This window comes from Pseudophryne corroboree, chromosome 9, assembly GCF_028390025.1.
Source record: "Pseudophryne corroboree isolate aPseCor3 chromosome 9, aPseCor3.hap2, whole genome shotgun sequence".
Classification (NCBI taxonomy): Eukaryota; Metazoa; Chordata; class Amphibia; order Anura; family Myobatrachidae; genus Pseudophryne; species Pseudophryne corroboree.
The window spans coordinates 139,410,282-139,427,303 of record NC_086452.1 but is presented as its reverse complement, the minus strand read 5'-3'; the positions used below and the strand labels follow the sequence as shown (position 1 = coordinate 139,427,303).

Here is a 17,022-nt window from a genome sequence, read left to right as displayed (position 1 = left end):
AAGAAATGCTCACAGAGGACCCATGGCCTCTGCCTCTAAGACAGGACTTGTTGCAACAGGGGCCCTGTCTGTTTCAAGACTTACCGTGGCTGCGTTTGACGGCATGGCGGTTGAACGCCGGATCCTAGCAGAAAAAGGCATTCCGGATGATGTTATTCCTACGCTGATAAAGGCTAGGAAGGGCGTGACGACTAAACATTATCACCGTATATGGCGAAAATATGTTGCTTGGTGTGAGGCCAGGAATGCCCCTACGGAGGAATTCCAGCTGGGCCGTTTCCTTCACTTCCTACAGTCGGAAGTGACTTAGGGCCTAAAATTGGTTTCCATTAAGGTCCAGATTTCGGCTCTATCCATTTTCTTTCAAAAAGAACTGGCTTCTCTTCCTGAAGTACAGACGTTTGTAAAGGGAGTGCTACATATTCAGCCCCCTTTTGTGCCTCCAGTGGCACCTTGGGATCTTTACGTGCTGTTGAGTTTCCTGAAGTCACACTGGTTTGAGCCACTCAAAACCGTGGAGTTAAAATTTCTCACGTGGAAGGTGGTCATGCTATTAGCCTTGGCTTCAGCTAGGCGTGTGTCAGAATTAGCGGCTTTGTCACATAAAAGCCCCTATCTGGTTTTCCATATGGACAGGGCAGAATTGCGGACCCGTCCACAATTTCTGCCAAAAAGTGGTGTCATCCTTTCATATGAACCAACCTATTGTGGTGCCTGTGGCTACTCATGACTTGGAGGATTCCGAGTTACTAGATGTGGTCAGGGCTTTGAAGGTTTATGTAGCCAGAACGGCTAGGGTCAGGAAAACAGAATCTTTGTTTATCCTGTATGCTTCCAGCAAGCTTGGGGCTCCTGCTTCAAAGCAAACTATTACTCGCTGGATCTGTAACACGATTCAGCAGGCTCATTCTGCGGCTGGGTTGTCGCTGTCTAAATCAGTTAAGGCCCATTCCACAAGGAAGGTGGGCTCTTCTTGGGCGGCTGCCCGAGGGGTCTCGGCATTACAGCTTTGCCGAGCGGCTACTTGGTCAGGTTCAAACACCTTTGCAAAGTTCTACAAGTTTGATACCCTGGCTGAGGAGGACCTTGTGTTTGCTCATTCGGTGCTGCAGAGTCATCCGCACTCTCCCGCCCGTTTGGGAGCTTTGGTATAATCCCCATGGTCCTTACGGAGTCCCCAGCATCCACTTAGGACGTTAGAGAAAATAAGATTTTACTTACCGGTAAATCTATTTCTCGTAGTCCGTAGTGGATGCTGGGCGCCCGTCCCAAGTGCGGACTTCTTCTGCAATACTTGTATATAGTTATTGCTTAAATAAGGGTTATGTTGGTTGCATCAGGGTTGATCTGATGCTCCGTTGTTGTTCATACTGTTAACTGGGTAAATTTATCACGAGTTATACGGTGTGATTGGTGTGACTGGTATGAGTCTTGCCCTGGATTCCAAAATCCTTTCCTTGTACTGTCAGCTCTTCTGGGCACAGTTTCTCTAACTGAGGTCTGGAGGAGGGACATAGAGGGAGGAGCCAGAGCACACCAGTATCCAAATTCTTTCTTAAAGTGCCCTGTCTCTTGCGGAGCCCGTCTATTCCCCATGGTCCTTATGGAGTCCCCAGCATCCACTAGGACTACGAGAAATAGATTTACCGGTAAGTAAAATCTTATTATTTTGTTATTTGTACAGTATATATTATGGTGGACTACTTATCACTGGATTTGGGGGTTTGTGAATCCTTGAGCGCTGCTTATCTTCTACTGTTCACCTTGTTTTATTTTTCACAGCCTTACAGTAGCAGCAAAACGTATAGCCACTGCGATTTCATTCCTATGTACTTGAAAATCGAAGGGGGAGATTTATTAAAGCTTGGAGAGAGATAAAGTACCAACCAATCAGTTCCTGTCATTTTTTAAACACTGCCTGGCATTTAGGGGCGAAACGTTTTTAGTGCGGCCGTTAGCAAAGGGTGTGCAACGGAGCTATTCTTTTGAGGTGGTCAGTGGAAAAGAGGCACATGCCGATTGACAAAACAATTAATTTGCTCCATCAGGCGTCCCTTACTTATCACTGTTTATAAAACAATTGAATTTCACCCCTAGAAGCTGATTCGTTAGCACTCTCTCTAAGCTTTGGTAAATCTCCCCCAAAGTTTGTTATAAAAAGTTTCAGCAAAAATAACATTACTTGAGTTTACTGTAAGTATTTTTTTTCTTTCAAATGTGTGCCTTTGTTTCCTGACTGTGTGTATTGTTTTATGCAGTATTCCATTCATCGCATCCCCAGGAGCAGAGAAGTCAGACAGTCCTGGAGTTCATCCTTGCTGACTACCTTACAGTCCTTGCTTTACTCAGTTCCATTAACTCTTCGGTTAAAGCCAGACTTGGTAAGTACTACAGGTTGAGTATCCCATATCCAAATATTCCGAAATACGGAATATTCCGAAATACGGACTTTTTTGAGTGAGAGTTAGATAGTGAAACCTTTGTTTTTTGATGGCTCAATGTACACAAACTTTGTTTAATACACAAAGTTATTAAAAATATTGTATTAAATTACCTTCAGGCTGTGTGTATAAGGTGTATATGAAACATAAATGAATTGTGTGAATGTAGACACACTTTGTTTAATGCACAAACTTATAAAAAATATTGGCTAAAATTACCTTCAGGCTGTGTGTATAAGGTGTATATGTAACATAAATACATTCTGTGCTTAGATTAAGGTCCCATCACCATGATATCTCATTATGGTATGCAATTATTCCAAAATACGGAAAAATCCCATATCCAAAATACCTCTGGTCCCAAGCATTTTGGATAAGGGAGACTCAACCTGTACATATAATTTCTGCCGCAAATTGCATAACAGTAGCTAGTTTTCCTTCAGTTCTGGTAAGTAATCTTGTATTAAATAAAATAATGTCCGTAATTACTATAACCAGTGATCATCATATAATACACAAATATAATATTGTGTAAAAGCGCAGTGGCAATTTTAAGATCTTTAAATGTATGGGCTGTACACAGGATATGTAGATATATATATATATATATAATATTTGGATGGGTATGCATGACCGGCAAATGGAAAAGACTGGCACTCCTGTGCTATGTAAGTAGTAATGGCCCCGGTGCCAGCAATTAAGGGGTTGGTAGGCATGGATAGTAAGCTTGCGGCACTCATGGGTCTTCCAAACATGTAACCTCCGCACCAAATCGCTGTCCTGCATCATGAAGTGATTTGGTGCGGAGGTTACATGTTTGGAAGACCCATGAGTGCCGCAAGCTTACGAGATATCTATCCATCCATCCTTGTATGTCATTGCTGCAGTCGGCATGCCAGATCCCATGAGACTGCTAGCGTTGGCCATCTTTTTTTTGTAAACACTGCATCTTCGTCACAATGCGATACGGTTAGGACGCACCAGGAGACTGTGCTGATTTGTAACACTTGTATATCTGTGCAATTTAGTCTCTGAATCTGTTATCGAAGCGCTGCAATGCACCAGCCACAGCTTTTTTCTAATACAAGTTTTGTTGTGATCTGTATACAACACGTATAAAATAATAATTGTAGAATAAACATGACGATAATATGCAAACAAATGAAATTGCAAACTGTGTTTTTAGCAAAAGAAAACAACTGAGTGTAAGCTGAACGTTGGAAATGGCATCCAATACTTCATAAATCAAAAGTACATCAGATTAGAAAATAAAGCAATGTAATGTTCCTTTTATTCAGAAGGATGACATATACAGACATGATAATAAGACATTCCTATATATACTAAGGTGGTTAAATAAGTAGAGTAACAAGACATCTCTCATTTTAAATACCTGAAATATAGGTAGTGGTGAACAGGCAGTTTTAGCAGAGCGCCGCGCCCTGCCCGATTCTTTTTAAGGGCAAAACCTGCCCTTTCTGCGGTGCCCTGCTAAAACTGCCGCCCGCTTCCTGCCCTCACAGAGTGCGCGGTATCCATTCATGCTGAGAGCGCGCTTGGGGGAAGCACAGCACCTCCGTAGGTGCTGGGCACGCCCCCAACATTGACGCCGCCGGCCGCCCACGCCCCCTTATCTTATGTCTGTGGGCTGAACCGCCTACTTTTATTACCCGGAATGACCCCGCCGCCCTATTCTGCATGGCCATGCCCCTGTTGCGCGCACACGCTAGTGCCCCTCTAGGTCCGGCGCCCTGCCCGGCCTGGATTCTAGAGTGAACACTATATAGGGGACTATTTACTAAGCCTTGGATGGAGATAAAGACGCTGGAGATAAAGTACCAGCCAATCAGCTCCTAACTGCCTTTTTTTTAACACAGTCTGTGGCATGGCAGTTAGGAGCTGATTGGCTGGTACTTTATCTCCAGCGCCTTTATTCTCCATCCAAGGCTTAGTAAATAGACCCCATAATCAGCCAACTCCTTACAATTGTGAATTAGGCCCAGTATGACTGATATGAGGCGCAGTCTAATGGTAATGAGGGGAAGCAGTGGTCTACCTGTTCTGGCCTAGCGGGAAATTAGAAAAAAATAGAACACATTACACACGTGAGAGGTCTTGTTACCTTACTTATTGAACCACCCTTATGCATAAATATAAAATAGGGTGAGGTTAGCGGTATGGATTAATGTTACGGATAGGGGAGAAATACTCAAACACTGTATCACAGCTCTGACCCAGAAGTCACAGTCACATGACTCCCAGAAGCCATCGGAAGTCACTTCTGGCCCACCAGGGACGATATTGATACAGTCTGATATGTCGACATTTGCGGCAGGAGCCAGACCATGGTCAGATGGCTGCTGGTTTTTAGCAGCCCTAAGCTATCTTATTTTATTTTTATAGTCTTACTATTTTTTTCTTGAGTGATCTTTGTAAAAAGCGTCTTATACGTACCTTAGAAAGAGTCGGTCCAACAACTCTCCGCCGGGTCACGATCAGGCTTACCCACGAGTACAGTGCTGTTTCGGCGGGCATCTGTGTTGGATATACTAGCAGGTCCAGCAGACGTTACCAGGCTGAGGCCGGAGCACGGGGAGAATGTAAGGCATCGGTTCCGCTTAGAAGGGGAATACGGACACAGCCGCACTGTTTAGCAGGAGACTACCAAACAGTCGCTGACGTGGCTGCCACCTCGGGAGCACCAGCGCTAGGCCTTAGGGATCAGAAGCTCCAGGAATAGTATGAGGCCGCAATCTCTAGGGTTGATGTCAGCAATGGGGAGTCAGACGTTCTCCTGGTCGCCCCTCCCCCCGGTTCATGACTAGTTTCCTCTGAGTCTCCCGCCATGAACTGTTTTCCCGCTTCTGTCTCAGACGCTGTACACGAAGGGGACCCAGTCGCAGCATAGGCGGCTGTGTGATTGGTACGTCTGTTTTCACTGAGCATCTGTGTTCAATATAGGTTCATGGAGTGGCAGTGTACACTAGTAGCGTCTGGATACACACAACGATCGCAAAGGTATTGATCGGTCCTGGAAGCAGGGTGAGTCTCTCTCTGTATCCCACTCTACTGAGTATGGGTAATACAGCACTAAGTCTCTATCTACCTTTTGAGTATGAATAGTTAGAAAAGTGCCTATTGCATATGAGTGTGTATAATATTACTGTTGTTTCTTTCGCTGTGCGTCTAAATACGGTAGCTCTGTTTAAACATGATTCAGTAATATTTTCTCCTACGTACTTGAAATGTAGTTGATGATGTGCTCATATTGCTTAATATACTAATGTATAACATGTGACTGCTAGTGTGATTGCTGACTTTATATTCTGTCAGGGTTTTTTTCTATTCCGATCCTCAATGCTGGTGCATAGATAGGGTCGGATTGTATGTCCCTTTAAAAAGCTTAAAGTGATTACAGTCACAAATTGTGTAGTACACTGTGTAACTGTTGATTATTTATGATGTCTAACAGCGGCAAAGGTGAGGAATATACACTCACAGCAGCACCAACACTCATATCCTGTTTGTCTTGCAAAGCTGTGTTAACCTCTCAGGATCTGGTTCAGGTTGGTTTGTGTGCAAATTGTTTTAGCTTTCACCAGGATCTCTTGAAAAATACAAGGCAGATTCAGGTGCAGGTTGATCCACCTTGGGCTATGTTTGCACAGACATTATCCATTATAGCTGAACGGATAATTCCTCCAACTCTTGTACCAGGGATAGGTTACACGATTAACCATTACATGCAGCTTCCCACCTGCGGTTTATCACTTCCAGCAGCAGCCTCTCAAAAGAAACAGGCTGATAAGCCGGTGGTAAGTAAATCTTCATCCTCACAGGTTACACATGTTTCAGATGAGGATTCATCGGAGGATGAAAGCTCAATTAAGTCTACTTCAGCATATGAAGAGGAGGAAGAAGGTCTTGGCTCAGTGGTTTTAGCTGAGTTAATTAAAGCAATGAAAGCCATTTTATCCTTAGAGGATTCAGCAGAGCCTGTGTTAAAAACCAAGGCACCTATGTTTAAACATCCCAATGCAGTTAAGACTGAGATTCCGGGGTCAGATCAGCTGACGGAAATCATGGAAGAGGCTTGGGCTACGCCCAGTAAGTCATTTAGAATTCATAAGAAATGGAATTCCAATTGTCCTCTTCCAGCTGGGGATTGTTTAAAAAGGGAGGTGGCTCCTAAAGTAGATACGCATGAAATTCGATTAGTGCGAAAATATACATTACCTTTGCCTTCAACATCATTAAATGATGTCACGGATAGGAGAGTGGATAGTTTTTCTAGGTTATGCTTTTGCATTCAAGAAGCACCCTCCTCGAAGGTTTTATTTGTACCAGCCTGTCTCGGGTAGAGACGAAGGCCAGGGCTTTGCAAGAGGCAGTTCAGAAATTGCTTCAGTCGGGAGTAGTCATTCCAGTTCCTCATGCACAACGAGGACCGGGGTTTTACTCCAACCTGTTTCTAATTCAGAAACCAAATGGGTCATTCCGGCCCATTCTCAATCTCATAGTGCTGAACAACTACATTTGGGTACCAAATGTGTGCACCAATGTCCACACCTAATGCGTGAACAAGTGTGCACACTCCCCAGCGCTGATATAGATCAAGAAATGGAAGTTGAATGATGGTGCAGGCTGCTGCCCCAATTATAAGGATAATTGTATTCCTTATATTAAACAGACACCAATTAATCTGCATAGGAGAAACCCCTTTGCAAATAAAGAGGGGCGCTGACTGCACCAATCAATGGAGACCACACAATTATATCAATCATAAAATTACATAGAATTTATTTTTAAAAAACTTAATTTTCTCATACATGTGCTGCAGCACACACAAATGTATACAATCAAACAACCATGATTAATTATGCATCAAACCATATAATTCTCAGGTTAAAACACCATGGCTACTATAACAGCAGCAATTAATCAATTGACATTCAATTAGTAGATGTTTCAATTAATGTCCACTGAGTCGTGAAATGTGAGGTATGGGCTGATCTTCAAACACTATGTGTTCAAGTGTTCCCAAAAGAAGCATAGAATTGTGTGTACACACTAATTAATATATTGAATTATAGCTATAATTATTATATCACCTCCAACTGGTTTCAAACTGTATATTGATCCATGATTCTACTCCCTCTGCTGGTACTCATTCCATTCAATTGCAGACTGGCTGGAGTAAATCTTTTTGCAGACAGCTACAGTGCTCCGGCTCCCTCTGCTGGTGGTTAGCCGTAATAGCGGGTACACTGATAATTTTGCCGTGGATCTTAGGCTGGATTCCAAATGATGAATGGAGGTGATACAACCTGACACAGTCCACTCGAAAATGCGTTTCTCCGCCTTCTAGCTCCTCAGCGGCTTCCTCAGTTCGAATGACTGTCTTCAGTGGGTCCCGTTTATATAAGCCTGGTGATTTGTAATTCCCGCGCCGATTTGCGCATGCGCACTTGATCGTGCGTTCCAAGCCTCACTTTCAGTCCCATCCTTTTATAGACTGTAGCGGCCATTTTAATAGCCCATTCCAGACCTCATTATCAACTCAGGAAATCATAGGGAAATATCATTAGAAACCAAGCCTCCTTTTGAATCCCGGTGGCCATCTTTGATTTGGGGTAAATCAATATGCATATTATTACTGTGATATAATTTATATTTATAGCAGCCATGTGAAAACGAAATAGGGAATATATGCATTAAAGTGATATATTGAAATCAAAGATGGCCACCGGGATTCAAAAGGAGGCTTGGTTTCTAATGATATTTCCCTATGATTTCCTGAGTTGATAATGAGGTCTGGAATGGGCTATTAAAATGGCCGCTACAGTCTATAAAAGGATGGGACTGAAAGTGAGGCTTGGAACGCACGATCAAGTGCGCATGCGCAAATCGGCGCGGGAATTACAAATCACCAGGCTTATATAAACGGGACCCACTGAAGACAGTCATTCGAACTGAGGAAGCCGCTGAGGAGCTAGAAGGCGGAGAAACGCGTTTTCGAGTGGACTGTGTCAGGTTGTATCACCTCCATTCATCATTTGGAATCCAGCCTAAGATCCACGGCAAAATTATCAGTGTACCCGCTATTACGGCTAACCACCAGCAGAGGGAGCCGGAGCACTGTAGCTGTCTGCAAAAAGATTTACTCCAGCCAGTCTGCAATTGAATGGAATGAGTACCAGCAGAGGGAGTAGAATCATGGATCAATATACAGTTTGAAACCAGTTGGAGGTGATATAATAATTATAGCTATAATTCAATATATTAATTAGTGTGTACACACAATTCTATGCTTCTTTTGGGAACACTTGAACACATAGTGTTTGAAGATCAGCCCATACCTCACATTTCACGACTCAGTGGACATTAATTGAAACATCTACTAATTGAATGTCAATTGATTGATTGCTGCTGTTATAGTAGCCATGGTGTTTTAACCTGAGAATTATATGGTTTGATGCATAATTAATCATGGTTGTTTGATTGTATACATTTGTGTGTGCTGCAGCACATGTATGAGAAAATTAAGTTTTTTAAAAATAAATTCTATGTAATTTTATGATTGATATAATTGTGTGGTCTCCATTGATTGGTGCAGTCAGCGCCCCTCTTTATTTGCAAAGGGGTTTCTCCTATGCAGATTAATTGGTGTACATTTGGGTACCTCTGTTTCATATGGAGACTTTATTTTGGCCATGGAGCCAGGGGCTTGTATGGTATCCCTGGATATACAGGATGCTTACCTACATGTTCCTATAGCACTGTCCCATCAGTGTTATCTCAAGTTCGCTATCCTCCAACAGCATTTTCAGTTCCAGGCCCTACCTTTTGGGTTGCCACAGCCCCCCAGAGTATTTCCCAAAATTATGGTGGTAATGACAGCTTATCTCCGCCAGCAGGAGATAAAAAATTTTCCATACCTCGACTATCTTTTAATCCTGGCACAGTCACAGGAATTGCTCCTATGTCATCTGCAACAGACAATAACGTGTCTGCAAATGCATGGGTGGCTCATAAATTGGGGAAAATCGTCTCTGGTTCCGTCACAGTGGATGACTCACTTGGGGGCTGTACTGGATTCAAGTCTTCAGAGAGTAATTTTACCTCTGAACAAGATATCAAGGGTTCAGTTAAGGATTCAGGACTTGCTACACAGTCAAAAGGTATCCATTCACGCAGCAATGCGTGTGGTAATTGATGGTGTCAACATTCGACATGGAGTATGCACAGTTCCACTCGAGGCCTCTGCAGCATCTGATTCTTGCCAAATGGAATGGGTTGCATCAGATGATAAAAACAGACTATGGTTCTTACGATAGAAGTAAGAAGGTCATTAGTCTGGTGGCTACAGACATCCCATCTGGACAAGGGAAGACCCTTTTGGGTATCAGATTGGAAAATTCTGACGACAGATGCCAGTCCCCAGGGCTGGAGAGCAGTGTCAGGAAGGTTGTGTTTCCAGGGGCAATGGACCGAGGAAGAAGGTTGCCTGCCAATAAATATATTGGAACTTCGGGCCATATACATGGCACTGATTCAGGCAAAGGACATTCTTGGGGAAATCCAGTTCAGATCCGCTCGGAAAATGCGACGGCAGTATAGCGTACCTCTACCATCGGGGAGGAACTTGCAGCCGAAAAGCGATGAAGGAGGTAAGTCACATACTAAAGTGGGCAGAACTTCATCATCCAGCCTTGTCCGCAGTGTTCGTTCCAGGAGTCCTAAACTGGGAAGCGGATTTTCTCAGTCGACACGCCATTCAGGCAAGCGAATGGACTCTTCACCCGGAGGTCTTCCAGACTCTAGTAGACAAGTGGGGGTTGCCAGAGATAGATCTCATGGCGTCCCGTCAGAACAACAAAGTTCTCACATACAGGTCAAGAACAAAGGATCCCAGAGCGATCTTTGTGGATGCCCTGTCGGTGAGATGGGACTTTCATTTGACTTATGTGTTTCCTCCAATCACCCTATTACCCAGGGTGGTGAGAAAGATAAAGCAAGGGAAAGGGTGCCGTGATACTAATAGCTCCGGTTTGGCCCAGAAGGCATTGGTGCACAGACCTGCAGAGAATGTCGATGGATGCTACACTCCTGCTCCCTCAACGTCCAGATCTACTGATGCAGGGTCCTTGTTATCACAGACATCTGTATCGACTGTCTTTGACGGCGTGGCTCTTGAAGCCTCTATCCTGAAGTCAAGAGGATTCTCGCAACAGGTAATTCAAACAATGCTCAAAGCAAGAAAACCTTCTCAGCTCGCATTTATCACCGAATTTGGCAAACCTATATTCATTGGTGCAGTGAACGGAAAATGGACCCTAAGTCTTTCAGAGTTTCCAGGGTCTTAGCATTCCTTCAGGCAGGAATGGATAAAGGTTTGAAGGTGGCTTCCTTGAGAGTGCAAGTTTCAGCATTGACTGTATGGTTCCAAAAGAAAATTGCCAACTAACAGGATGTGCGTACTTTTTTCCAGGGAATGTTGCGAATTCAACCTCCTTTTGTTCCTCCTACAGTGCCTTGGGACTTAAATTTAGTCCTAAAGACCCTTCAAGTTGCTCCATTTGAACCACTTAATAAAGTGGATTTTAAATGGTTGACAGCTAAAGTTCTCTTTCTACTGGCCATGGCGTCAGCTAGAAGAGTGTCAGATTTAGGGGCATTGTCCTGTCGTTACCCATTTCTGATTTTTTTTTTTTTTTTTATCCAGATAAAGTAGTTCTCAGAACTAGATCTGGGTATCTTCCTAAGGTGGTGTCTAAATTCCACCTTAACGAAGAAATTGTAGTCTCGGCTTTCCAGGTACCGGGCCTTTCTGCGAGAGATGCATCGCTGGACGTGGTCCATGCCTTAAGGATCTATGGGGATCATACCAGTGCCCTTAGAAAGATAGATTCTCTCTTCATTCTCTACGAATTTCACAAGAGAGGATGGCCTGCTGATAAGCAGACACTGGCAAGGTGGCTTCGGATGACGATTTCAGAAGCATATTCTCAAGCTGATCTCCCTGTTCCTGCTAATGTGTCTGCTCACTCTACTCGTAAGGTAGGTCCATCATGGGCAGCACAACGTGTTGCTTCAGGAGAACAGATATGTAAGGCAGCCACATGGTCTTCCATTAACACATTTCACATTATGCCATTGGATACCTTTGCCTCTCATGACGCTGAATTCGGGCAAAGGATTCTCCTGTCCAATCAGGAGCATCCCCACCACTAAATTGCTTTGGGGAATCCCAATGTTATCCTAACTATAATAGCTATAATAGCGTCATCATATCCCAATGTGTGGAACCTGTGGACTGAGGAGAAAAACCGTTATCAACGGTAAGTTCTTACCATAACTTGTGTGTGTATATGTATGTATGTGTATATATATATATATATATATACATACATACATACATCTCAAAAAAATAAAGGGAACACTTAAACAACACATCCTAGATCTGAATGAATGAAATATTCTTATTGAATACTTTGTTCTTTACATAGTTGAATGTGCTGACTACAAAATCACACACAAATTATCAATGGAAATCAATTTTATTAACCCATGGAGGTCTGGATTTGGAGTCACACTCAAAATTAAAGTGGAAAAACACACTACAAGCTGATCCAACTTTGATGTAATGTCCTTAAAACAACTCCAAATGAGGCTCAGTAGTGTGTGTGGCCTCCACGTGCCTGTGTGACCTCCCTACAATGCCTGGGCATGCTCCTGATGAGGTGGCGGATGGTCTCCTGGGGGATCTCCTCCCAGACCTGAACTAAAGCATCCGCCAACTCCTGGACAGTCTGTGGTGCAACGTGGCGTTGGTGGATGGAGCGAGACATGATGTCCCAGATGTGCTCAATTGGATTCAGTTCTGGGGAACGGGCGGGTCAGTCCATAGCATCAATGCCTTCGTCTTGCAGGAACTGCTGACACACTCCAGCCACATGAGGTCTAGCATTGTCTTGCATTAGGAGGAACCCAGGGCCAACCGCACCAGCATATGGTCTCACAAGGGGTCTGAGGATCTCATCTCGATACCTAATGGCAGTCAGGCTACCTCTGGCGAGCACATGGAGGGCTGTGCGGCCCCCAAAGAAATGCCACCCCACACCATTACTGACCCACTGCCAAACCGGTCATGCTGGAGGATGTTACAGGCAGCAGAACGTTCTCCTTGGCGTCTCCAGACTCTGTCACGTCTGTCACATGTGCTCAGTGAGAACCTGCTTTCATCTGTGAAGAGCACAGGGCGCCAGTGGCGAATTTGCCAATCTTGGTGTTCTCTGGCAAATGCTAAACGTCCTGCACGGTGTTGGGCTGTAAGTACAACCCCCAACTGTGGACGTCGCGCCCTCATACCACCCTCATGGAGTCTGTTTCTGATCGTTTGAGTAGACACATGCATATTTGTTGCTTGCTGGAGGTCATTTTGAGGGCTCTGGCAGTGCTCCTCCTGTTCCTCCTTGCACAAAGGCGGAGGTAGCGGTCCTGCTGCTGGGTTGTTGCCCTCCTACGTCTCCTGATGTACTGGCCTGTCTCCTGGTAGCACCTGCATGCTCTGGACGCTACGCTGACAGACACAGCAAACCTTCTTGCCACAGCTCGCATTGACGTGCCATCCTGGATGAGCTGCACTACCCGAGCCACTTGTGTGGGTTGTAGACTCCGTCTCATGCTACCACTAGAGTGAAAGCACCGCCAGCTTTCAAAAGTGACCAAAACATCAGCCAGAAAGCATAGGAGCTGAAAAGTGGTCTGTGGTCACCACCTGCAGAACAACTCCTTTATTGGGGGTGTCTTGCTAATTGCCTATAATTTCCACCTGTTGTCTATTCCATTTGCACAACACCATGTGAAATTGATTGTCAATCAGTGTTGCTTCCTAAGTGGACAGTTTGATTTCACAGAAGTGTGATTGACTTGGAGTTACGTTGTGTTCTTTAAGTGTTCCCTTTATTTCTCTAACGTCCTAGTGGATGCTGGGACTCCGTCAGGACCATGGGGAATAGCGGGCTCCGCAGGAGACAGGGCACATCTAAAAAAGCTTTTAGGTCACATGGTGCGTACTGGCTCCTCCCCCTATGACCCTCCTCCAAGCCTCAGTTAGGTTTTTGTGCCCGTCCGAGAGGGTGCAATCTAGGTGGCTCTCCTAAAGAGCTGTTTAGAAAAGTTTTTTTTTAGGTTTCAATCTCAGTGATTCCTGCTGGCAACAGGATCACTGCATCGAGGGACTTAGGGGAGAGATTTCCAACTCACCTGCGTGCAGGATGGATTGGAGTCTTAGGCTACTGGACACTTAGCTCCAGAGGGAGTCGGAACACAGGTCAGCCTGGGGTTCGTCCCGGAGCCGCGCCGCCGATCCCCCTTACAGACGCTGAAGAGACGGCAGAACGGAGGTCCGGAAAGCAGGCGGCAGAAGACTCCTCAGTCTTCTTGAAGGTAGCGCACAGCACGGCAGCTGTGCGCCATTGTTGTCACACGGCTCACTGACTCAGTCACGGAGGGTGCAGGGCGCTGCTGGGGGCGCCCTGGGCAGCAATATAATTACCTTTAGTGGCAAAATAAATACATCACATATAGCCATTAAGGCTATATGTATGTATTTTAACCCAGGCCAGTTTCTTAAAAACCGGGGAAAAGCCCGCCGAAAAAGGGGCGGAGCTTATTCTCCTCAGCACTCAGCGCCATTTTCCTGCTCAGCTCCGCTGGTGAGGAAGGCTCCCAGGTCTCTCCCCTGCACTGCACTACAGAAACAGGGTAACAAAGAGAAGGGGGGCATAAATTGGCGATATTTATATATTAAGAGCGCATATATAGTAAACAACACCTTCTAGGGTTGTTTATATACATTTATAGCGCTTTTGGTGTGTGCTGGCAAACTCTCCCTCTGTCTCCCCAAAGGGCTAGGGGGTCCTGTCTTCGATTAGAGCATTCCCTGTGTGGCTGCTGTGTGTCGGTACGTGTGTGTCGACATGTATGAGGACGATGTTGGTGTGGAGGCAGAGCAATTGCCGATGATGGTAATGTCACCCCCTAGGGAGTCGACACCGGAATGGATGGCTTTAGTTATGGAATTACGTGATAATGTCAGCACATTACAAAAGTCAGTTGACGAAATAAGACGCCCGGCAAACCAGTTAGTACCGGTTCAGGCGTCTCAGACACCGTCAGGGGCTGTAAAACGTCCTTTACCTCAGTCAGTCGACACGGGTACCGACACAGATGAATCTGGTGTCGACGGTGAAGAAACAAACGTATTTTCCAATAGGGCCACACGTTATATGATCATGGCAATGAAGGAGGCTTTGCAGATCTCTGATACTGCTGGTACCTCAAAAAGGGGTATTATGTGGGGGGTGAGAAAACTACCTGTATTTTTTCCAGAATCAGAGGAATTGAATGACGTGTGTGATGAAGCGTGGGTTAACCCCGATAGAAAACTGCTAATTTCCAAGAAGTTATTGGCATTATACCCTTTCCCACCAGAGGTTAGGGCGCGCTGGGAAACACCCCCTAGGGTGGATAAGGCGCTCACACGTTTATCAAAGCAAGTGGCGTTGCCGTCTCCTGATACGGCCGCCCTCAAGGATCCAGCAGATAGGAGGCTGGAAACTACACTGAAGAGTATATACACACATACTGGTGTTATACTGCGACCGGCAATAGCCTCAGCCTGGATGTGCAGTGCTGGGGTAGTGTGGTTGGATTCTCTGACTGAAAATATTGATACCCTGGATAGGGACAGTATTTTATTGACTATAGAGCAATTAAAGGATGCTTTCCTTTATATGCGAGATGCTCAGAGGGATGTTTGTACTCTAGCATCAAGAGTAAGCGCGATGTCCATATCTGCCAGAAGAAGTTTATGGACGCGACAGTGGTCAGGTGATGCGGATTCCAAGAGGCATATGGAAGTATTGCCATATAAAGGAGAGGAATTGTTTGGGGTCGGTCTTTCGGACCTGGTGGCCACGGCAACTGCCGGCAAATCCACTTTTTTACCTCAGACCCCCTCCCAACAGAAAAAGACACCGTCTTTTCAGCCGCAGTCCTTTCGCTCCTATAAAAAGCGACCAAAAGGACAGTCTTATCTGCCGCGAGGCAGAGGAAAGGGTAAGAAAGGGCAGCAAGCAGCCCCTGCCCAGGAACAGAAGCCCGCCCCGGCTTCTACAAAGCCGTCAGCATGACGCTGGGGCTTTACAAGCGGACTCAGGAACGGTGGGGGGTCGACTCAAGATTTTCAGCAATCAATGGGTTCACTCACAAGTGGACCCGTGGGTCCTGCAGATAGTATCTCAGGGTTACATGCTGGAGTTCGAAAGGTCTCCCCCTCGCCGGTTCCTAAAGTCTGCTTTACCAACGTCTCCCTCAGAAAGGACGTCGGTTTTGGAAGCCATTCACAAGCTGTATTCTCAGCAGGTGATAGTCAAGGTACCCCTCCTACAACAGGGAAAGGGGTATTATTCCACACTATTTGTGGTACCGAAACCGGACGGTTCGGTAAGGCCTATTCTAAATCTGAAATCCTTGAACCTGTACATAAAGAAATTCAAGTTCAAAATGGAGTCACTCAGAGCAGTGATAGCGAATCTGGAAGAAGGAGACTTCATGGTGTCCTTGGACATAAAAGATGCTTATCTACATGTCCCGATTTGCCCCTCACACCAAGGGTATCTCAGGTTCGTGATGCAAGACTGTCATTATCAGTTTCAAACGCTGCCGTTTGGGTTGTCCATGGCCCCTCGGGTCTTTACCAAGGTAATGACCGAAATGATGGTTCTTCTACGAAGAAGGGGCGTATTAATTATCCCTTACTTGGACGATCTCCTGATAAGGGCAAAGTCCAGAGAACAGCTGGAAGTCGGTGTAGCGCTAACACAAGTGGTGCTTCGGCAACACGGGTGGATTCTAAATCTTCCAAAATCTCAATTGACCCCGACGACACATCTGCTGTTCCTGGGCATGATTCTGGACACGGTTCAGAAAAGGGTATTTCTCCCGGAGGAGAAAGCAAGGGAGTTATCCGAACTTGTCAAGAACCTCCTAAAACCAGGAACTGTGTCAGTGCGTCAATGCACAAGAGTCCTGGGAGGGATGGTGGCTTCGTACGAAGCGATTCCATTCGGCAGATTCCATGCACGAACATTTCAGTGGGATCTGCTGGACAGGTGGTCCGGATCGCATCTGCACATGCATCAGCGGATAACACTGTCACCGAGAACAAGGTTGTCTCTCCTGTGGTGGTTGCAGACTGCCCATCTGTTAGTGGGCCGCAGATTCGGCATACAGGACTGGGTCCTGGTGACTACGGATGCCAGCCTACGAGGTTGGGGAGCAGTCACAAAGGGAAGAAACTTCCAGGGCGTGTGGTCAAACCTGGAGACGTCTCTTCACATAAATATACTGGAGCTAAGAGCGATCTACAATGCTCTAAGCCTGGCAAAATCGCTGCTTCAGGGTCAGCCGGTGTTGATCCAGTCCGACAACATCACGGCAGTCGCCCACGTAAACCGACAAGGCGGCACGAGAAGCAGGAGTGCAATGGCAGAAGCTGCAAGGATTCTGCGCT

The 17,022-nt window shown here is 45.5% G+C and overlaps 1 protein-coding gene across 3 annotated transcripts in view; it reads left to right on the top strand.

Moving 5' to 3' along the window:
* ALG14 (ALG14 UDP-N-acetylglucosaminyltransferase subunit) overlaps positions 1-17,022 on the top strand; it is a 220,814-nt gene that overhangs the window by 55,388 nt on the left and 148,404 nt on the right. For all 3 annotated transcript variants that reach the window (XM_063939828.1, XM_063939829.1, XM_063939830.1), the window contains exon 3: positions 2,259-2,381. In XM_063939828.1, coding sequence (XP_063795898.1) covers positions 2,259-2,381 — 123 coding nt within the window. The remainder of the gene's footprint in view (positions 1-2,258; positions 2,382-17,022) is intronic.